The 23890-nt window shown below is 40.2% G+C and overlaps 1 protein-coding gene across 4 annotated transcripts in view; it reads right to left on the bottom strand.

The window, feature by feature from the left end:
* enc2 (ectodermal-neural cortex 2) overlaps positions 1-19576 on the bottom strand; it is a 46252-nt gene extending 26676 nt beyond the window's left edge. Inside the window, exons 1-2 of one of the 4 annotated variants that reach the window (XM_071326252.1) lie at positions 19380-19576; positions 14551-14668 (exon numbers count right to left, since the gene is read on the bottom strand). In XM_071326252.1, coding sequence (XP_071182353.1) covers positions 14551-14614 — 64 coding nt within the window. In that variant the 5' untranslated portion in view covers positions 14615-14668; positions 19380-19576. Of the gene's footprint in view, positions 1-1049; positions 1087-14550; positions 14669-19379 lie in introns of those variants that run through there. The other 3 variants (XM_071326255.1, XM_071326254.1, XM_071326253.1) reach the window with 3 other exon arrangements.
* Between the last annotated feature and the right edge of the window lie 4314 nt (positions 19577-23890).

Below are 23890 nucleotides of genomic sequence, written 5' to 3'. Positions count from 1 at the left end.
GCTGGGAATGGCCAGGGACTTCACGATACTATCACGATACATAGCTGCCTATACGATAAGTATTGCGATGCTCACGATTCTATATTTATTGGGATTCGATAATGCAATTTTATTGCGATTTGATGACCCAAATATATTGCTCACTATATGTCTGCTGCAGAGACAAGAGAGCATGAGAAAATTTGTTTGATCAGTCATGGAAATAGGTACTGTTGGCTCACCATTTAAAAAGATTGAGAACAAGCTAAAGCTACCTACCACCAAAAATATACTTTTTTACAAAAAAGTCGATATATATCATCCCAAACATAATTTTGCGATATTTAACTAATCGATCCCGCCCCCCCCATCACTTATTTAGCAACATGCTCTAATCTAGAGTTCATGCTGCTTTTTGAAGGCAGTTCTTATATCAGAATTGTATTACAACACCGCTCTTAGCCTATTTGTAGCAAACATATCCTAAAGAGCATATAGGGCTCATTAATCAAACACGTCAACTAATAATATGCAAGTAGGCACTTGCAAAACCCGTTCTAAATCCATCCAATTACTGTGTTTTCAAATCTTATAAAATCAAAGTGAACACTATTTATCTAATTTCAATGAACAGTGCTTAGTAGGATCAACTTCAAGATGAGATGTATTGCTGATGTCTGCAAAATTATGCCTCAGGTCAGCAGTCTCAGCATTTTTTGATAAACAGAGCTGATATACTGCAGAAAAGGCTGGCCGGGGCCCACATAGTGATGCTGGCAGAAACTAGTGTTGCACGGTATACTGGTACCACGGTAATATCACGGTACCAAAACGTCATGATATCAACATTTTAGAATACAGGTAGTACAGTTTCATATCATACTACCGACTTCCGCCCTACCGATCTAAAGAACCTGCTGGCTATGTTAAGTCAGTTTTGTTTATAAATTCTGTTGAATTGAAGCAACAGCCACTAGTCTCTGGTATACTCATGTCCAATCATATCACTTCACTTTCATGCGCATATCACGTGTGGCAGCCAACTGCATCCTCTACCAGCCCTCACTCACCTGCTTCTCTCCGTCTGCTCTTCACGCACGTCTATTCCTGTCAGTTTTTAAAAAAACACCATTTAACAGTGAAGGCGAGCAGGGATGCAGACCAAGACCCAGATGAGTTCTGTTAGATTTGTACATTTGTTACATTGCTCGCTGCTCCAATGTTGATACATTGTATAATTTCAATAATTTCATTGACTGTTATAACCAAGAGCACAGACCAGTCTGAGTAGACTTTGTAAATTCACTGTCATGCAGCCTCAGTGTCAGAGAGAAAATGGAGCACTGCGTCGCGACAGGCATGCTTGCAGCGTCACAGCAAAGAAAACGTCGTCTCTAGACTAAATGAGAAAAAAAATGAAAAAAAGACCCATATTACCGGAGGTGCCTTTTTTTGTTGCGCATTTTATATCATTTCACAAACCATGGGTGTTTCTCAAAATGCATACTACTGTCCTCCGAGCACTCAAATTGAAGCACAGGAAGGCCGGAGTATGAGTCCAAATCAAAGTATGCAAAACGGAGCACGGCGGGCACTTCCACTGCGTACTACGTTTGTACATATTTTGAAGCATGCATCGATGCATTTTCAACAGAAAGTATGCAAAGAAATATGACGCAACCATGTAAAAAAGGATGCACATTTTCAAGAAATCAATGGCAGACATTATTTGAGCTGAAGCAAGAGAAAATAAACTCCAACTTCAGAATAAAATGTTGCCTATTCACATCTCATGTTGCCTGTCTACAATATTTGATCTTGATGCATTCATACATATATTTTTTTTTAATCTCACCTTTATTTAATCAGGTAGGCCAGTTGAGAACAAGTTCTCATTTACAACTGCGACCTGGCTAAGATAAAGCAAAGCGACACAAACAACAACAGAGTTACACATGGAATAAACAAACATACAGTCAATAATACAATAGAAAAAGGGTGGCAAGCCCATTGTAAGTCAATAGAGCTAACTGGCTAACTACTACTGTTAGCTAGTTAGATAGCCACAAAGAATTGTTAGCTAGCTACCCACAAAGAATTTACATCTACTCTACCTTGCATTACATTAGTTTTAGGTCATTTTTGCCTATTTATCGAGCTAGATTACAATGATTCACATATCTAGCTGATAATTATGAAGTAAAATGTTTGCTTTGTGTATATTTTGTTTCATCTCTATTGTTGCCATTGTCCTGGCTGGAGATGTAGCGTAAGGTCATACAGTAGGCGGAGTGCGAGTGCTTCTCAAATGTAATGTTTTATGCATTGTCCACACTCAAGAGAACGTCCTCAGAGAATGCACTTGGAGCATGAGAGTGGGGATCACGGTATTACAGTGCATTCGGAAAGAAGAAGAATTCAGACCCCTTTACTTTTCCCACTTTGTTACGTTACAGCCTTACTCTAAAATGGATTTTAAAAATCCTCAATCTACACACAATACGCCATAATGACAAAGCGAAAACAGGTTTAGAAATTTTTGCTAATTTATTACAAATAAAAAACAGAAATACCTTATTCACATAAGTACTCAGACCCTTTGCTAGGAGACTCAAAATTGCATTCTGTTTCCATTTATCAACCTTGAGATGTTTCTACAACTTAATTGGAGTCCACCTGTGGTCAATTCAATTGATTGGACATGATTTGGAAAGACACACACCTGTCTATATAAGGTCCCACAGTTGACAGTGCATGTCAGAGCAAAGACCAAGCCATGAGGTAGAAGAAATTGTCCATAGATCTCCGATACATGATTGTGTCGAAGGAACAGATCTGGGGAAGGGTACCAAAACAATGTTTGCTGCATTGAAAATCCCCAAGAACACAGTGGCCCAGATTATTCTTAAATGGAAGTCTCCATCATTCTCTTGGAACCACTAAGACTATTCATAGAGCTGGCCGCCCGGCCAAACTGAGCAATCGGGGGAGTAGGGCCTTAGTCAGAGAGGTTACCAAGAACCCGATGGTTTCTCTGACAGAGCTCCTCTTTGAGATGGGAGAACCTTCCAGAAGGACAACTCTCTGCAGCACTCCACCAATCAGGCCTGTATGGAGTGGCCAGACGAAAGCCACTCACTCCTCAGTAAAAGGCACGACAGCACGCTTGGAGTTTGCCAAAAGGCACCTAAAAGGACTCTCAGACCATGAGAAACAAGATTCTCTGGTCTGATGAAACCAAGATTGAACTCTTTGGCATGAATGCCAAGCTTCAATGTCTGGAGGAAACCTGGCACCATCTCTACGGTGAAGTATGGTGGTGGAAGCATCATGATGTGGGGATATTTTTCAGAGGCAGGGACTGGGAGACTAGTCAAGATCGAGGGAAAGATGAACGGCGCAAAGTACAGAGAGACCCTTGATAAAAGCCTGCTCCAGAGTGCTCAGGACCTCAGAATGGGGCGAAGGTTCACCTTCCAACAGGACAACGACGCTAAGCACACAGCCAAGACAATGCAGAAGTGGCTTCGGGACAAGTCTCCAAATGTCCTTCAAATCGAACATCTCTGGAGAGACCTGAAAATAGGTGTGCAGCGATGCTCTCCATCCAACCTGACAGAGCTTGAGAGGATCTGCAGAGAAGACTGGGAAAAACTCAAAATACAGGTGTGCCAAGCTTGTAGCGTCATACCCAAGAAGACTCGAGGCTGTAATCGCTGCCAAAGGTGAGTCAACAAAGCACTGAGTCGGAACATTTACGTAAATGTGATTTCATTTTTTTATACATTGACTAAAATTTTTAAAACTTTTGCTTTGTCATTTATGAGGTATTGTGTGTAGAATGATGAGGGAAAAACATTAATCAATTGTAGAATAACAAAATGTGGAAAAAGTGAAGGGGTCTGAATACTTTCCGAATGCACACTGAGAAACAACCCATGTTGTGGGCCGTTTTAAACTAATCCAGGGTTGCTAATTGGTTTGATAACAAACAACTTTGTTCAGTCACATTACCAAGCTAACAACTTGACAGTAGGTTTAGGCAAATTTGATTGGCACAGGACTAAAGGGTCTGCTACTCATGAGATGTGCTTCAAAAAGGTAGGATTCATATAGGCCTATTGTAAGCTTAAAATTAGTGATGCACGATATATCGGTGAACATATCGGAATTGGCCGAAATTAGCTAAAAATGCCAACATCGGTATCGGCCCGATGTCTAGTTTAACGCCGATGTTAAAAACCGATGTCAAAGCTGACGTGCATACCTATATAAACGTAGGGACATGACGCAAAATATTGCGCAACACAGCATTCCTAACCTAGCCCACAATGTTGACTGCTCGATCCACACAGCAGACAAGTCCAGCAGTCATTTGAAAGAGTAACATTTCAGCGAGGCAACTCAAAAGCGAAATACATTAAAGCCAAGATAATGGAATTCATTGCCCTTGACAATCAACCGTTCTCTGTCGTGGGTGATGTTGGCTTTCGCCGACTGGTCAAGCACCAGTACACACACTACCAAGTGCGCTATTTTTCAGATGTTGCTCTACTGGAGTTACACAGTAATAGTGTCACTGCTATTAGCTTCACGATATACATACTATGGAACGCCATTTGGGTCTTTGCGTGTCAAAAAAAAATACAGTAGCACTGTCAAAGCTGTACAAAAGAAAAGTCTGCAAACAAGCATACACCGGGCCACGAGCGATGTGTTTACAATACCGAGTTGATAATAAAGCATAATTTGTTCAACCGCAACTTCCGGGGTAGCTAGCTTTAGCTTGGTACCTAGCTATCACCAATACAACCTGCCTGAAAACAATGACCAGAATCCTTGAGTAAGTATTAGCAAACAATGACCAGAATCCTTGAGTAAGTATTAGCAATTACTGGAATCCTTGAGTAAGTATTAGCTAGGTTGCCACTTGTTGTTCAGTTCATGAAAATAAATATCTAGCGAGCTATTTAACCCTGTTGCCCAAAGCTAACGTTATAAGCAGCCAGCTAGCTTCATCTAGTGATGCTCGACCAGACCAGGTTATGTGTTGTGAAGCTAGCCACAATAAGGATTAGGCACAACAGTGGAATTTGCAGTTTGACTTCAAAATAAGTGTGTCATTGACAGTGACGCAAATGAATACAAATAGTAGAATTATGCCATACTTTTCTTTTTTAAAGCTAACCGCAAAGTCCACTATTGTGCCTAATCCTTAGGTTTTGATTATGTCTGGATTCGAACCAGGGACTGTAGTGACGCCTCTTGCACCGAGATGCAGTGCCTTAGACCGCTGTGTCCATGTGTGTGTGTTAACTATTTAACTGTACTAGAATGCTTTAAAGGCCGCCAAAATACTTTTTTGGGGGGCAAGGAATATATCTGATATCGGTATCGGCCAAAAATGTAAAATCGGTGCATCAACTAGTTAAAATCTATTTATTTCTGGTGCCCTTTAATTCTGTTTGGTGCCTAAAGTTTTAAACGTTGGGAGCAGTGTGTTTGTGGGAGAGCGAGAGTAGTGTGTGTGTGTTTGAGAGGGAGACAGAGTGTGTGAGGAAGGGAGGGAGAGTGTTAACTAAAGAGTGAAACAGGTTTCGTGCAGTGTTTTCCCCTTAACGACACAATGATATGCAGATCATTATGCATGTATATCATAGGAGGTTGGTGGCACCTTAACTGGGGAGGATGGACTTGTGGTAATGGCTGGAGCGGAATTCAATGTGCTGTAATGAGTAGAAGTGTGAATTCAATGACAGGTTTTTGGAGAACGTTTAGAAAACGTGAACAAGCTTCCGGGGGACGGGCGAACTGGATGCTAGGCCACTGAATTTTTCCACTGTGGTATCTCGATACTACTCGGTATTGTGATACTTGTCCTGGTAATGTATCGTTTGTAAAATGTTGGTATTGTGACAAGCCTAGCAGAAACTGATACTCAGCTATTCTGTGCTATCAATCCACTTGATGAATCTCCTTCATAAAGCACAGCCTTGTGAAGACTGTGGGGGGGGGGCTTGAAAGTAGCCTTATCCTATTCATTCAATTGTAGTAGATACATTATTTAGCCTATTTAATGTCTCATCTATGGCCTCCAAGCATATTAAATGATATTGAGCTAACTCCTTGGCACTTGCTTCAGAGCATATCAGCAAACCTAGAGTTTTGAGACAGTTGATTAATGGTCAACAGTTAGTATCCCTTTTAAAACTGTGGTTCTCTCCCTTGCCCTCAACGTCCACCATGCAGTAGAACATTCATTCATACAAACCGGAGCTTTCAAACCATTATTATACCACAGAGCATTCAATTATTGAGGTCATTCTAATACAAGACAAGCAGATATTGCATTCAATATTCATTAGAATGGGTTGCTTTTCCTCCTGTAGCCTAACGGAGGGGAAATCTTGTGGGGTGCACACTGCTTCTCACTCTGTTAGTACTTCTACCTCATTGCGACGCTCAAATCCCCACAGGATCAAGTGTTATTTTAACTAAAGGCCCTGGAAACAAACATCAGACAACAAAGAGTATATAAAAGCCCCGTTTCAGCAACTGAATTTCATAGCAGCAGCGCAGTGTGTGTGTGTTACTGCTGCACAATTAATTGAATTCAGATAGAATGTGCAATATCCATATTGCAAGAGGCTGAGATTTTCTTCTTTAATATAACACAAACTAGACTAAGGTACATCCACATAGAATGCTGACCAGTCACAAGCAGGCACTTTCACTATCTGCATGGCATGCTGGTCAATCAGAATCGTCACTGCTTAGAGCGTGCAGTTAGATTGCCAACCCCTCCAGTGACTTATTGGTAAAAATGTAGCTACTTTTTTTTGCTACCCCAGCGACTTTTGGTTGATTTAGCGACTTCCATGGTTGTGTGTGTGCCTGCTCGGCTGAGCCTAGCTGTGCTGTTCTCTGCTCCCGGTCCACAGCTCCGCCTCCTTGCTTTGGACAATTTCTCATTGCATGAGACTGAAAGCTAGCATAAGTATAAAAATATATATTTGTTAATGCGCAAATTAACGTTATGACGTTACTATGTCATGAAAGGGCTTCTAGCGACAAATGGAGCAACCAACAGCTACTTTACTTGAAAAATGGTTGGCAACACTGGCTTCACAGACTGTCGGAAACATGAGTGCTGCTAGTGCTAATGAGAACGTCGATTTGGTGCCAAAGGGCGCAATTCCGGTGCTATGGCAGTATTTGGCTACAGGTATAGAATAACTATCTTCAAAGTAATGACTCGGGACGTCGGGTTTGATATGAAAGCTTCTTTTAGTAATAATACTTGTTCTCGTTACATTTAACAACTTTAGATTCTACAGAGCAATGCAAGCAAGATGCTAGCGGAAAGGTCAGTTTAATCACTTTGCACCTGCACATAACTGGCGCGTTATCTCTCTCATTCCTGTCCCAAGGCATTCTGGAACTTGCAGTCAAAAGCGTAATTCAATACTAACCAATACAATTACATATGTAAATAACTAAAGAAATATCTTTAGATCCAGCTCAATGAATTAACTTAAACATTAACTCTGTAACACATTAAAGTTACAACAACAGGCAAACCAATATCGACCAAATACAAGTGTTGTGCAAAAAGTGCCTCAGAGTCATCGCAACAAGACACATTTATTGATTCATTTGATGAACCATCCACTACTTTACAACAATTGCATGGTGAAAATAAATAAAGCACCCAACAGCATCAAAGACCGTCAGCCATAGCAGCCACCTATGTTAAGCAGGCATTGATTACCAATGCATTTAAGTGCGAAAAAACATCCCATAGACACAGATTGATTTCTATCAGGCTATCACCTATCACATAGCTAAGACGACTTCAAGAAGATGATAAACAAGCTGTAGTGTCCCATCACTGTATAACAAAATGAAGGGATTAGCTAAAACCGAGCTCACACATGTTGATTATTACGCGACTACAACAGACCTTTGGTCTAGTAGAACAACCGAGCCCTACATTCGTTTGAAAGTACACTTTATTGATGAGAAGTTTCAACTGAAAGATCGGTGCTTGCAACATCAACATCACTTCCCCTGGGATCAAAACGGGAGAAAACATTGCTCTGGGTTGAGAGAAGCTTTAGCCGCCTGGAACCTGAATGGCGCAAACGTGGAAAAGCTTCCTATTCCATCTGCAGCCTAAGGCTGCCTAAATAAATAATTAACTTAGGTTATTTAAGAACTCAAAAAGGTAAGAAAGGAAATATGAACTCATGCTATGAATTAATTAATTAAGCGTACCCATTAAGCCCACTTCCATCTTTGGATTCAAATAAAAAATATTTATGCTGTTTAACGTTTCAACTAATTCATCTGGTTATTATATCCATAAGTTTTTATTCTAAGCCAATCAGATGTTTTATTATTAAGTTACACAACTGTCTAAGTTCCCACTAGTGACCAATTTCAAAGCGGCAAAAAGAATTTCAGCCAGAAACTCAGATAAACACATTTTCCAGATATTTTTTGGACCTTCTCAGATAAGTAAAAATACTTTATTGTACTGATATATGGACATGCAAGCATATTTCATGGGCATTAATGACTATTTCTTGCAAATTAAAAAGGTGTTTTTCACACAAGCAGTTGTGCCTGCATGTCACAGTTAGGGCTGTGGCAGTCATGAAATTGTCAGCCGGTGATTGTCAAGCAAATAACTGCCGGTCTCATGGTAATTGACCGTTAATTAACAAACACGTTTAGCATCTCCTGGCTTCCACGCACAGCCTACAAGCCACTGATGCAGACCTTTGGAACATCTACATTTTAAAAAGTCTAATAAATTCATGTAATATAGCCTACACCATCACAATGAATCCATGATTTATTTTAGACAGGTCTAAAGAAACATGATATGAAGAAAAGGAAAAGAAAGAGGAACAGAAAAGCATACTCTGCGTTGTCCTTATGTTAGGTCCTGATCTGGCTATGCCATATGGCTGTGGGCTACACTAGCTCATTTTGCAGACAAGATTTTCTTAGAATTCCGTGGCATTCTTTTATAGTACGAGGAATACTAGTTGAAAAAATATAAATTATATTTTCTCCAAACGATTTGAGGCAGTGTGCACATGCAGCAATTCTTTGAGCGATTAAGAAACAGCTACTCCTTAATGCTAAATTTAGAGTTATTTATCTAAAATTAGTTGTGATACAAATGTTGAGCTATATGTTTTGATTTTTAATACATTCTAAGGCTGCATGATGCAACTAATGATGATTACAAAGTCACATGAAAGGCATGAGCTCTGCTTTGTTTTTTTTGCACAGGCTGTACACACTTCAGTCTCTCACTCACAATTTGTCAAGCACTTGATAATGCCTCGAATTTCCCGGCTGCATCTCCTTTGAGGCCATAACCCATCTAAATAAAAAAGCACCTCTCACTCACATGGCTCTCAGTCACGTGATCAGGTCTAACAGGCTACAAGACACACATCCGGGACGCAACTACACGTATTCTTATCCATTTCCGAGGCGCATATTGAAGAAATTGGAAGAACTGTCCACATTTACTTTATCAGCCAACAAGCTGAGTAGGCCTAACAAAACGCAAAAGCACTAGCCTATGTCAATCTACTATCCCCCATAGTACAAAAGTCAACCTATTCTATTCCGTGCAATAAATAAATATTCCAAACATAGTCTGGGACAGTTGTGGGATGCGATAGATGCCAAATTAATACAACCACTTGCATCAAAAAACCTGCTTTAAGCAATGCGCCTGATGCAACAGAGAACATTTAGCTTAAAATGTTTATAGACTATTTCTTCACATTATAAGCGCAGCAATGCGCACACGGCAGAAGGCTATAAGTGTGAATGTTCCATTAGCAGGAAAACACCCTTCTCAAAAGTGACCACAATTGGGATTTTGCTAGTACTGCTTTTATTATAAAAGGTGCATTTTTATTATGAAAATGATCTTCCCCAAACTTGAAACTGACTTGCTGCGAATGTATTAGAGGTCGACCGATTATGATTTTTCAACGCCGATACCGATTATTGGAGGACCAAAAAAAGCCGATACCGATTAAATAGGCCATTTTTTTTGTTGCGTTTGTAATAATGACAATTACAACAATACTAAATGAACACTTATTTTAACTTAATATAATACATAAATAAAATCAATTTAGCCTCAAATAAATAATGAAACATGTTCAATTTGGTTTCAATAATGCAAAAACAAAGTGTTGGAGAAGAAAGTAAAAGTGCAATATGTGCCATGTAAGAAAGCTAACGTTTAAGTTCCTTGCTCAGAACATGAGCATATGAAAGCTGGTGGTTCCTTTTAACATGAGTCTTCAATATTCCCAGGTAAGAAGTTTTAGGTTGTAGTTATTATAGGAATTATAGGACTATTTCTCTCTGTACCATTTGTATTGTTAGCTAGCTAATTATATCGCTTGGTGTCATCTAAAATAACCCTAGTTTATAAGACAGTTCTTATTTGATTAATGTTGGTCGGACCATCTATGTGAAGCTAGCCACAATAAGCATTAGCAACAATAGTGGACTTTGCGGTTAGCCTTCAAAATAAAAGTATGGCATTGACAGTGATGCAAATGAATACAAATAGTAGAATTATGCCATACTTTTATTTTGAAGGCAAACCGCAAATTCCACTGTTGTGCTTAATCCTTATTGTGGCTAGCGTCACAACATAACCTGGTCCGGTCGAGCATCACTAGCCAGATGAAGTTAGCTGGCTGCTTATAAGGTTAGCTTTGGGCAACAGGGTTAAGTAGCTGGCTAGATATTTATTTTCATGAACTGAAGTTCAATTTCAATAGGTGAACAACAAGTGGCAACCTAGCTAATACTTACAAGGATTCCTAAATCATTGCTAAGAATAATGAAAATGACTGCAGTTTCTACTGGTCAGGCTGGTTGTATTGGTGCTAGCTAGGTACCAAGCTAAAGCTAGCTACCCCAGAAGTTGTGGTCGAACAAATTATGCTTCATTATCAATGCGGTATTGTAAACATCTTTCGTGGCCGGTGTTTTCTTGTTTACAGACTTTTTTTTTTGACACGCAAAATAGTATGTATATCGTGAAGCTAATAGCAGTGACACTATTACTGTGTAACTCCAGTAGAGCAACATCTGAAAAATAGCGCACTTAGTAAGTTAGTGTGTACCGGTGCTCGACCAGTCGGCGAAAGCCAACATCACCCACGACAGAGAACGGTTGATTGTCAAGGGCAATGAATTCCATTATCTTGGCTTTAATGGTTTTCCCCTTTGAGTTGTCTCGGTGAAAATGTTGTTACTCTTTCAAATGACTGCTGGACTTGTTGACTGCTCAATCCACACAGCAGACATTGTGGGCTAGTTTAAGAATGTTGTGATGCACATCTAGCGCAAATTTTACGTGGTGTCATTAACCTACGTTATATAGATATGCACGTCAGCCTTGACATCGGTTTTGCACATCGGCATTAAACTAGACAGACATCGGGCCGATACCGATGTTGGCATTTTTAGCTAATATCGGCCGATTCCGATACGTTCACCGATATATATCGTGCATCCCTACTTAACATATACATCTGAAATTTGTTTGGATTTAGAGTGGATCATTATCATGCACCCGACTCAAAACAGGGGCAGCGGGGAAAAATACATGTTATCTATGCACTTAAATAGCGAATGAAGGACGCTTTTCCTGTGGTTCATTTTCATGCCAGCCAGGTAGGCTATATTCCTGTTTTAAAGAGAAGCAACGTGCTTAATATTAGGAAGGTTGAAAATAAATATAGTAGGCCTAGCCTATAGAAAGCTGATGGGATCCTCTTTTCAAGAGGCCATCACTCTGTTCTCACACAATTGCATAGCCCAGTGGTACTCAATCCTTTTAGGTTTTGCCCTACCACTACACACCTGATTCAAATCAACAACTCCTTCGGTGATTGAATCAGGTGTGTAGTGCTAGGGCAAAATCTAAAATGTGCACCCCTTTGGGTCCCCAGGACCAGGATGGAGAACCACTACACATCCTATAGAAATGTTGCGCAACATGAGCTCATGGGCTCTCATTAAGTGTTTGATTAGATTTTTGATTACATTTACATTGATGTCAGAGTGATTAGAGGGACAATAGAGTGCTGAGTACCAGGCAGTTAGCAAGTTTGGTAGGCTACTAATGCAGCATCAGAGCTTGGAGAAGCCTAATTACTGTTCAAATGGAATTTGACTGCCATCATGACTCCTGACCGCCGTTGTGGCGGTAATATGGTCCCCGTAACACCCCTAGTCAGTCACACAGTAGCATCATAACTTGGTGAACTACAACAAGATAATAGATTTCAGGCATTCATAGCTAACATTAAATATATTGTCTTATTTTACTGTTAAATGAACCTTGCATTGTTATATAGATTACACTTATTTCAGGTGGGCTTAAAGGGTACAGTAGCACAAAAACCACTCCCTCTATACTGAATGTAAATGACAATAAATAAACATTGTTCAATATGACCACAACTAACTGTGCATAATATTGTAGTCTGTAGTGTTTATGTATACCCCAAAACATTGTATCCCAAATACTTTAGGAGTAGACTTTGCTATTCACCACAGTCACAGTTGTTCCTATCAGGCCTAGTATGCTCCTATTAGGCCTGGTTTGTATTGAAACAAATTGGGAAAGTGTGTTTATCCCTAATATTCAATGATCAAGAGCATCGTTTTGTTGTTCAGATTTATGTTGATTAAAAACACAAACTACAGCGACACATTATGCATCTAGCTATGGTGCCATTACCAAGATAGAAACCTCTGTACTCTCTCCAAGACATTTGGGGTGGACAGGTAGTCCTTGATGCAGAGAGAGAAGAATAAGATCAGGGTTGAGGGATAGAAGACCTACAAGAGGTGGACAAAAATGCAAACAAATGAGGGACAAGAGGATGTCTATTGGGTGACTGCTCATGCACTTCTGGGTGGGGGCATTGTCATATTGTTGTCCTTTATTCATTCAGCTGATCCTGTTTTTTGGTCCACCAGCTGTCCATTTGTAATACAGTAGAGGGAGGTTTGAAACGGTCTTCAGATAGGCTTTAAGAAGACAAGCTGTACTAATTAACAAGAATAGCAGTACCAATTAAGCCCAGTCCAAACTTTTTATATATTTAATATTATAAAAGGTTAATTAAAGTCAAAAAACTTTGAGAGATTCATCTATTATTTTACCTAGAATTTATTTTATAGAGGGCAGTACATGTTAGAAATGTCTAAACTTAGATTTTGGTGGGCTTAATAGGTACACTGACCCAATACTTCCATGTTCATGTTAAAAATGAATGTTTGGTAATACACTACATAACAAAACGTATGTAGACACCTGCTCACAAGAATCATGGGCATTAATATGGAGTTAGTCCTCCCTTTGCTGCTATAACAGCCTCCACTCTTCTGGGAGGCTTTCCACTAGATGTTGGAACATTGCTGCGGGGACTTGCGTCCATTCAGCTACAAGAGCATTAGTGAGGAAATTTGACGAACTGAGTTGTTGGAAAGGTGGCATACTATATGACAGTGTCACTTTGAAAATCACTGAGCTCTTCAGTAAGGCCATTCTACTGCCAATGTTTGTCTATGGTGATTGCATGGCTGTGTACTCGATTTTATACACCCATCAGCAACAGCTGTGGCTGAAATAGACAAATCCATTCCCTGACGAAGGCCATGCAGCCTTTAAAAAAAAGAATGTTAAACTTTTTTTCCATTGAACATGCCATACAAATAAAGGCTTTTTAAAATTAATTAATTATATGAAGAGTGCCTTGGTCCTCCTTTCTTTTTGATGACCAATTTACCACTTTTACCAAAGAACACCTTGTGTCTACCAAGATCTACTATTGTGTACCTTAGCAGCGCTTCTCTTCCTCCTCTTTTTTTCTACAAGCCAAATCCACTCATTTGAAGGGGTGTCCACATACTTTTATATATATATATGAGTATGTAGGTGTAATAACCTTATCTATCATCATATGTATAACAAAGTTGGAAAATTTGTTTAATTTGGTTTTGTATTCAGTTAGCACAGTATGTAGGCCTATTAATTCATATGATCTAATTTTAAGTGATGTACTCTACCCTGACATGTTTAAACCATGTCTGATGGAATTACCAAGTTTTCACCCAATTGTTTGAAAATGGCAATTCATAAAATCGTAACTGCAATATCTGAAAATAAATAAATAAATGCATCTAAATATTTTGTCCAAATCGTGCAGCCTTAGTGTGTGTGGCGTGTCGATGTGCTGACATGCAGTTTGAATTCCGCAGCGGAGAGGGGTTTGGGGTCAGTTGTGGCAGGTTGGGGGGGCGCAGGCAGGCATACATACATACATATATCAGCAGGGTGATTCACAATGTCAGGTTGACAGGAAACACAATGCATGGGTCAGTCACAAAAGATGGGGCACACAGAAAGCCGTGCAGATGCAGAGGGGACAGTTGGGGTTTGCCAAAATCAAGTGGGGCTGGAAGAGGGGGTCGTGCGGCCAATTGTCCTGTACCACTTACGCCGGCAAAAGTTGCTGACCCAGGTGCAGGCACTGACAGTGAGGATCTGAGGGGGGGTCTGCATCGGTCCCAAAAAGTGGTCCCTCTAGAGGCCGAGCTGATAGAGCTGCTGTGACGTCTGAGGGGTGATAAAAAAATTTAAAAAAAAGATTTATAAAAAATAAAAACACATGATTTCCATTGTGCTTTTCCTTTGTGGGGTTGCCTGACTGGCTTCTCGTCTGTCTATTCAACCTCAGAAAAGTTATTTTCTAACAGAAGGTAAAATAAATCAATATCACATTAAGGATAACTGCAATACAGGTGTATATTGGCAGATTTCAGCTTACTTCCAACACAGTGGCAGTTTCCTTGTGATATACATTTATGCCCATATCGTCCAGTTGTAACATAGAGAGTAAACAAATCATTTTAAGTCAAAGGAGAAAAAGCAATACAGCTTGTGTTCGGACATAACTTAGGCCGGGGAACCATAAAATGGCCAAAGGAGTTCTTGTGGTGGTTGATGTTATTGCCAATAGTAACTGTCAGTCAACCCCAGCGGGATCGGGACGGTGCTGAATCATTCACTGTGAGACTAGACCTAACCTCCAGGACATTCACACATGAATGGGACCTTTAAATTACATTGCCACTAGGCAACCTGGAAACAAAGGTCCCTATTTTCCATCTTGTTTCTTCCCTCCGTACACATCTCAGCCCTTCTGACTGAATGCCTTTCCAGGATCTTTTCACATAGAGTGTTGGTATTCCAGTGCTACTCCTCCATGTCAGACACAGGGAGGATGGAGGAGGACGGGGCGCTTTTTCAGGGCGAGTCAGAAGCTGGCAACTTGTCTCTGCGTTAGTAATGCTGAATGGATCACCAGCTGGCTTGCAGTCTGTCCTAATAACCAAGAGCTTCTATCAATCCGCAGGGACTCGACCAGGAACCAACGGCACATTGAGAAATGGCTGGTATCTGTGCAACTGAGGCCATGTGGGTTCAAACCCTCACGCTACTTTGACAGTCAGTGAGTGAGTCTAATGAAAATGTGTTTGAAATAATGGCTCCAGGGAGTCAGGGACATTCAAGCCAGCAGCTTTCAAAAATGAGATTCTCCTCTGAGTAGAATAGAGGTGATCTTTGGGGGTGGGGGTATGAGGAGTTGGGAGGGACTTAATCCTTCAAGGCTGAGAAACAATCGTTATAGAGGCCACTTTGCCCCCCTTGTTCCCAATGGACCAGAGAGAAAAGCCGAACACTAAAAGCAAAAAGAGACTAGCGCAGGATATTAGCGGCACTTACAATCTAAAACAGAAATAATTATATTCTGGACTGAATCTCCTATCTAAAGTGGTACCAACTTAATAATGGGTCTGCGATCTTGTGCGACTGGGAAAATCCCTGTCCCAAGTCATGTTGTCAATGCCATTGCAAATGAAACAATTTTCTACAACTAATGAGGCTATTTAGTTTTACTGCAGCACTAATATTAGCTTTAGTTTCTGAGTCTCCAAGGTCCCAGTTCGCTCCAAGTCTATTATTCTGTAGCCCTGGAATTATGCAGTAGGGGGCCAAATAACATCTATTTTTCTTCTTAGAACAAGTTATTTACGTAAATAAATGATTATTATTAAACAGAGACCTTAAATGACATCCCTATATGCTAGCCAGCAAGATGTAGCTAGGCTGATGAATCATCTTCAAAGCCTGGGTGGTTGGCAGCTAGCCTAACTTCCCATCCAAACATAGCTAGCAGATTGTAACGGGCTAATGTGATGCTCCATTAGCCGGTACAGGTTAGCAATACAAAGATCTACACCCATGCAAAAACATGGTACAAAACATGGATTTAAAGTAGAACTGACAGTATTTTAGCCAAACGAAATCTTAACTTGTTCATATACACTCCCAGGTAGAAAAAAAACTAACATTTTCTGACAAGCGAGCACATAGATAAAATATAACTGCAAAGGTATGTGGACACCCCTTCAAAATGTGTGGATTTGGCCATTTCAGCCAAATCCGTTGCTGACAGGTCTATAGAAAATCGAGCACACAGCCATGCAATTTCCATAGATAAACATTGGCAGTAGAATGTCCTTACTGAAGAGCTCAGTAACTTTCAATGTAGCACCATCATAGGATGCCACCTTTCCAACAAGTCAGTTTGTCAAATTTCTTCCCTGCTAGAGCTGCTCCGGTCAACTGTAAGTGATGTTATTGTGAAGTGGAAGCATCTAGGAGCAACAACAACTCAGCCACGAGGTGGTAGGCCACACAAGCTTAAAGAAAACGACCGCCGAAGTTCGTAGTGAGTAAAAACTGTCTGTCCTCGGTTGCAACACTCACTACCGAGTTCCAAACTGCCTCTGGAAGCAATGTCAGCACAAGAACTGTTTGTTGGGAGCTTTGTGAAATTGGTTTCCATGGCCGAGCAGCTGCACACAAGCCTAAGATCACCATGCGCAATGCCAAGCGTCGACTGGAATGGTGTAAAGCTCGCCACCATTGGACTCTGGAGCAGTGGAAATGTGTTCTCTGGAGCAACGAAGCACGCTTCACCATCTGGCAGTCCGACAGACAAATCTGGGTTTGGTGGATTCCAGGAGAACGCTACCTGCCCAAATGCATAGTGCCAGCTGTAAAGTTTGGTGGAGGAGGAATAATGGTCTGGGGCTGTTTCTCATGGTACGGGCCTACCCTTAGTTCCAGTGGAGGGAAATCTTAACGCTACAGCATACAATGACATTCTAGACAATTCTGTGCTTCCAACTTTGTGGGTCCAACAGTTTGTGGAAGGTCCTTTCCTGTTTCAGCATGACAATGCCCCCGTGCACAAAGCGATGTCCATACAGAAATGATTTGTCGAGATCGGCGTGGAAGAACTTGACTGGCCTGAACAGAGCCCTGACCTCAACCCCATCAAACACCTTTGGAATGAATTGGAACGCAGACTGTGAGCCAGGCATAATCACCCAACATCAGTGCCTGACCTCACTAATGCTCTTTTTAGCTGAATGGAAGCAAGTCCCCGCAGCAATGTTCCAACATCTAGCGGAAAGCCTTCCCAGAAGAGTGGCTGTAATAGCAGGACACTCTGGCCGAGGAGTAGGATTGTTCCTCACTATTGGCAGTCAAGCACCCAAGCTAACTGGCTAGCTACTTCCAGACACACATGAGAGAGCACCTCACTCTGACCATTTTACTCGCCCTAGCCGAGCTGGTTAGGCTGTTTTCATGTTATGTAGAATGTTAGTGACTAACTGTGCTGCTGGCAACAATTGTATTACTTTCTTTGCTGACGTTTACTGACACCGGTCATTTTCAGCAGGTGTTGCATGTCCGTAAACTCATCAGTTAATCTGCACTCTGGTACACTCAGACGTTAGTGCTCTAAAATCGGAGTAGATAGGCGGAGTGAATTTACAAACACAAGAGATATGCTAACTGTGGAGAACAGTCGTTCAAGTTCAGCATAGCTAGCTAGCAAAGCGATTCACATTTTTTGCTAGCTAACCAAATGATACCTGCATCTAGCTGTAGCCACCAAAAAAAGTTAGTCACTCAATCACTTACTCCTGCAATGACATGTCATCCTCCCAGCAGCTAGCTAGCTAACGTTAAGCTCTGTGTTTAACTTGTTAAATAAATAGCTACATAAATAGATACACTAGCCTATTAGCCATTATGACTGACTTGTGATCATTTCCTTTGCTAGTTTGATTGTATTGACATTCCCTGCCTTAATTACATTTGTCCATTTTTGTCCAAAATATTGAGTCATTTCAACTGAAACAGTGCATCCATTATGGGTGGAGGCAGCAAACAATGTACCAGACCAGCTGTGATTTACAACCTGACAGCAATATTTTTTTGACTACCAAGAAATGTATTGGTGAATTATATTAATCATGCATTGAACTGCATCCATCTAGTCTACCATGAATGCCTTACTCTGTCATGGAATTTTGAATCAAATATAATCTATTTTAAAACCTCTTATAAAAGTTGTTTTTGTAGCATAAACTGTGAATGTGATATTATGATTGTGTGTGTTTCATATCTGCAGATAGTATCTCCAAAGACATCACAAGGAGCATCACATTAGCTCGTTACAATCTGCTAGCTAACAAAACGTTAGATGCTAATGGTATTTCAGTTTTGTTATTGAGTAGAAAGCTTCCACATGATATTTGACCGAACTGACAGAACTGTAGAGCCTGTAGTGCCAATGATTTAATTGAAACGATCGAACACAAGCCACATGTGACCATCAAAGCTGGGCATTCCTATACGTTGCACTGAAGGCTAGCTTATGAACAGTCTGATTATGATTGCAAAAGCTCACATTTGTAAGGCAAGTTAACCAGGCTCTGACACAGCCATAGCCACGGCCAAACATCGTTTTAATTTGAAAATATAAAAACTGTGGTCTGCGCTTTCACGATGGTTTTGTAAATGAGTAACGTTAGCCAGCTAGCTAACGTAATCTACCTAACCGCTTTGCTTTGCAAGCTAACTACAGTAGCCTGTTATATTAGCTAGCTAGTTTGTTAGGGGGGGGCTCTAGTCTAGAGTGACCACAAAGTGGCACCAAGGAAACAAGTGTAACCCTGTTTTAGCTGTCTATCTAGCTAGCTAGTTACTTATACTATGCAAATAAGTTATTCAACAGCCTAACCAGCCACTTCGCTAGGCTAACAGTTAGCAAGCTAGCAAACAACCAAACTTTAGCTAGCTAAATGTTACCCCTGTTCTGTCAAGACTTTAGTCAGACAAGCTAGCAAACATTATCCACATAAACGAACATTTGTAAAGTAATAACGCTTGACTGTATACTCACATAAATATGGTTGTTAAACGGGAACCCAAGAGGTGTACAGTTTCTGGTCAATTGCTAAAACCATTATTTAAATTTCACTCTAGTAGTTGAGGTCCTTTCAAGCCACTTTGTCTGGAACTGAGTTCTGTCTGAGGTGGGAAATCAGAAAAATTCATATCCAGTGGTCTCGCTTGCAAGTGATTGACGTCTCCTCACCCAATCGCGTTGACCTATTTCATGCAAATCAGAACAGCAGCCAATAAAAGTAGACGTTCTGGAAATGGGCGCGATTTTGATAACTAATACACCAATCGAATTGAACGATGAAGTGGGTTCCGCCCTCTTCCTCTTGACAGTAACAGCAAAACAATAGCACGCCCGTCGACAATTAATTACAGTACAGAGATACAGTAATTTGCAAGAACGCTCGCCACAACCTCTATAATTTGTCTTAAATTACTGTTTTTCTCATGTCTTCCCACAAATGTTAGGGCACTCTCTCCCTAGCCATGATATTATTCGAAAAACAAGGCTTTTTACAAAATATGCCACATCAACTCAAAAATGAAAAGGAACAAGTTAAACCATCTAACAAGGAAAAATACAACATGTTACTTAATCTGGTAGGTATTTTTATTCGGTTCATGTTTTGCACTGCGACTTGATATAGCCTTTTTTTGTCGTGTGGGTTCGTCTATCATTTTGCATTTATCTAGTGTAGAGTTCCCTCTAGTGGAACTAGGCCTACAACTGTACCCCGCTGCATACATTTTTGCATATAGTGTAAATAAAACGTCACTGTCCACAGAAAAGCCATTTTCAAGGGAATTAATAAGTCACTTACAAAAGGAGGTATAAGCAAGCAAGGTACATTATGCAGTCCAATAGAGATAGGCATAGAGAATAAACTCTAATGCCGTTTTAGGAGGAACTAGTATAGAATTAAAATAAAACAGTATCTATTGAATGCAAGAGGGCAACAGAGAAACATACCTAATACTGGTGCTTGCTAATTAAGTACACTTGAGATTTGTACAGTGCCTTCATTTAATTGTCTTTTTTTGTCAACAATCAACACAAAATACTCTGTACTTTCAAAGTGTAAGAAAAATGCTAACGTTTGTAAAAAAAATATAAATAAAATGTAACACTAGTATATCTTGATTATATAAATATTCAACCCCCTGAGTCAACACATGTTAGAATCACCTTTGGTAGCGATTACAGCTTTGAGTCTTTCTGGGTAAGTCTCTAAGACCTTTGCACACCTGGATTGTACAATATTTTTAAAAACATTTCAAGCTTAAATTAAATAATCATGTTAAACTACATTTGTACTCCTGAACTTTAAGCTTGCCATAACAAACGGTTTGAATATTTTTTGACTCAAGATATTTCAGCTTTGAATTTTTTATTAATTTGTAAAAATGTCTAAAAACATAATTCCACTTTGACATTACAGGGTATTGTGTGTAAATTCAGGCTGTAACACAACAAAATGTGGAAAAACTCAAGGGGTATGAATACTTTCTGAACTGTATGTTGTTGAGATTCCTCATCTGAAAATATATTGGTTTGTCAGCAGTTCTATAATGAAGCTCTTCAACATCAGTATTATAAGCTAGGGAAATATGAAAACTGAAAACTGACACATACAACCAAGCCATTTTCAAACCTCAGTGGTTGTTTGGCCATTATAGCATGACAAAAACAGAGATTGAGGATACATTTGAGGACATCGAGACAAAGTATGTTAGCCAGTCCCAAATCAGACATTAGCCCATTCACTTGGCCCCAACTCTTTATTGTTGGCAGATCTGATGAAACTGCTAGAGGGAGGTGGGAGCAACAACACAAGACATGTTCTGAAGGATCAGACTGAGGTGTGCTCCCATACTGTATCAGGTTAGGTTAGATATGCTGAGTAGGCTGTCTCTCACAGTTGATAGTAAATTAGCAAATGTCAGGTCATTGAGCTCGTTGTGGTTTTGCAGCAGCCCCATATTTAGATGTCTGATAGCTATCAGTGAAACTGAATAATGTGTTGAGAACAGCCTGTGATCTGGCACCAGATGGATTATTAAAATACATCTATGGAAGTAGGCAGAGATTTGAACAGCTGGGAGTGGTATTTGCACCTTCAGTTGCTTGTTTGCCATATTATACAGCCGATTTGGCACCAACATTGTTTTTTGCAGAACAGAATGTTTATTGCGTAAAGGCTTCATGACACGGCTCATGGTTTGTGAGCAGATTAGTGAGCAGATTCTCATATGTGTGATTGACAATGGCGTTCTGGTTATCCATGATTATTCTGTACAATATGTTGACTCTGCCTTATCAACACATTTTGTTTAGCAGTATATTATTATTTTGGTTAAATACACACAGGGACAATATCCCTTTACCAATCTATTCAGTAGACTAGATGGTAGTTATCCCTGCAAACATACTTATCCCAGCAAACGTGCTCATCTTGATCGTCTCTTGAATAAGATATATACAGTATTGTGTAGTATTAAACAGTAACATGTAAATGTGACTGTATGTTTGAACTGCTTTATGATTTCATGTGGTTTACCTGGAATTCACTTGAAACGATTTGGTGATAACAGTCTAATTACATTATTATCACCTATGAAATAAAAAGTGTGGTGAAAGTAATCTATTGAAAGGCAGTGCATCTGATGTTAAATTATTGTACATTAACAACGTTGCTAGTGCTGAAACGTCAGAAAGATGAGAAGCGTGGCTTTTTGGAGGTTTAAACACACCATTGGAGCAGTGGAATTTAAATTCAGACTGGTGGATTCTGTATCCATCTGGTGCTGTTTATGTTGCTCTGTATCCTGCTATCTGGTGTTGTTTATGTTGCTCTGTATCCTGCCATCTGGCGCTGTTTATGTTGCACTGTATCCTGCCATCTGGTACTGTTTATGTTGCTCTGTATCCTGCCATCTGGTGTTGTTTATGTTTCTCTGTATCCTGCCATCTGGTGTTTTTCTATGTTGCTCTGTATCCTGCCATCTGGTGCTGTTTATGTTTCTCTGTATCCTGCCATCTGGTGTTGTTTATGTTGCTCTGTATCCTGCCATCTGGTGCTGTTTATGATGCTCTGTATCCTGCCATCTAGTGCTGTTTATGTTTCTCTGTATCCTGCCATCTGGCGCTGTTTATGTTGCTCTGTATCCTGCCATCTAGTGCTGTTTATGTTGCTCTGTATCCTGCCATCTGGTGTTGTTTATGTTGCTCTGTATCCTGCCATCTGGTGTTGTTTATGTTGCTCTGTATCCTGCCATCTGGTGTTGTTTATGTTGCTCTGTATCCTGCCATCCGGTGTTGTTTATGTTTCTCTGTATCCTGCCATCCGGTGTTGTTTATGTTGCTCTGTCCCTTAAGAAAAGTAGAGAAAGGTTGGGGTAAAAGATGTGTGGCATTGAGACAGTTACTCTGAAAATGTGAAGAATCATCATAGATGACCACTGAAAATGTGTCCAGCTGCATTGCACACCTTTGACCTTTTTCTAAGTACATCCTTTCCTTTAATGGTTGTATAACAAGGGTCACTTTCCCCCTTTGGATTTGGACCTTCCTACCAATGAGTAAGACATGAAGGGGGAAAAAACAGTATACAGTATCAGTTGTTTATATTTGAGAAGTAGTATGAAGTAGTGGCTATAAGTAGTATGAAGCTGTGGCTTGTAGTATTGCTTCTCCATACTATGTAATGTATTCCCTGTGAATCTGGAGATGTTTTTTCCCCTGTTCAGAGAAATGAGTCACTGAAAAGTAGTATGAAAGTAATTGTCTGGTCATCCTCACAATTCAAGCCAATCCTCCATGAAAGCAATTAAATTTGTCCTTCTCTTAGCAACCTAATGCTTCAACCCAACTCTCCTTAAATAGTCCAACAAGTGGCAGCTCTCTGAGAGGGCTATCCATATGGTGCAATTCTCACATGAAGACTCACATGAAGACAAGCCCAAAACGTTGATGGAGAAATGGGCTTGGGACTAAAATGTTATGACAACTCTAATAGAACCCAATGTCATTACTATTGCAAAACACTATACAGTGTGTGTTTGGGACTTTTACCATTGAAGACCATTAGAGACCATAACATTGCAACCATTAGAACTACTGTAGCCTAATGGTTTGCTTGTTCACCAAGAATGGTCTAACAGTAACTAATCTAGACCCTTTTTTAAGGGAATAAATCACACACAAGGGGGATATTTCATGGACACAATGAAGAACTGGCTTGAATTGTGAGGATGACCACACAATGTATTTTCATCATGAGCCAAATCTATAGATTTTCTACCGCAAGTTGCAAATTAAATGTTGTGATTTATTTAATAAACACAAGAGACCAGCACAATTGTCACGTCTACTCCCGCTCTTCCCCTCTGGCGTTCGACGTCGCTGGTCTACTAACCATCTGTCACGCCCTGACCTTAGAGATCCTTATTTATTCTCTATGTTTGGTTTGGTCAGGGTGTTACTCAGGTGGGAGAATCTATGTTTTCTAT

This window comes from Salvelinus alpinus, chromosome 9 (assembly GCF_045679555.1).
Source record: "Salvelinus alpinus chromosome 9, SLU_Salpinus.1, whole genome shotgun sequence".
Lineage (NCBI taxonomy): Eukaryota > Metazoa > Chordata > Actinopteri > Salmoniformes > Salmonidae > Salvelinus > Salvelinus alpinus.
The sequence above is the reverse complement of the archived record's forward strand: the minus strand, read 5'-3'. Positions and strand labels throughout refer to the sequence as shown.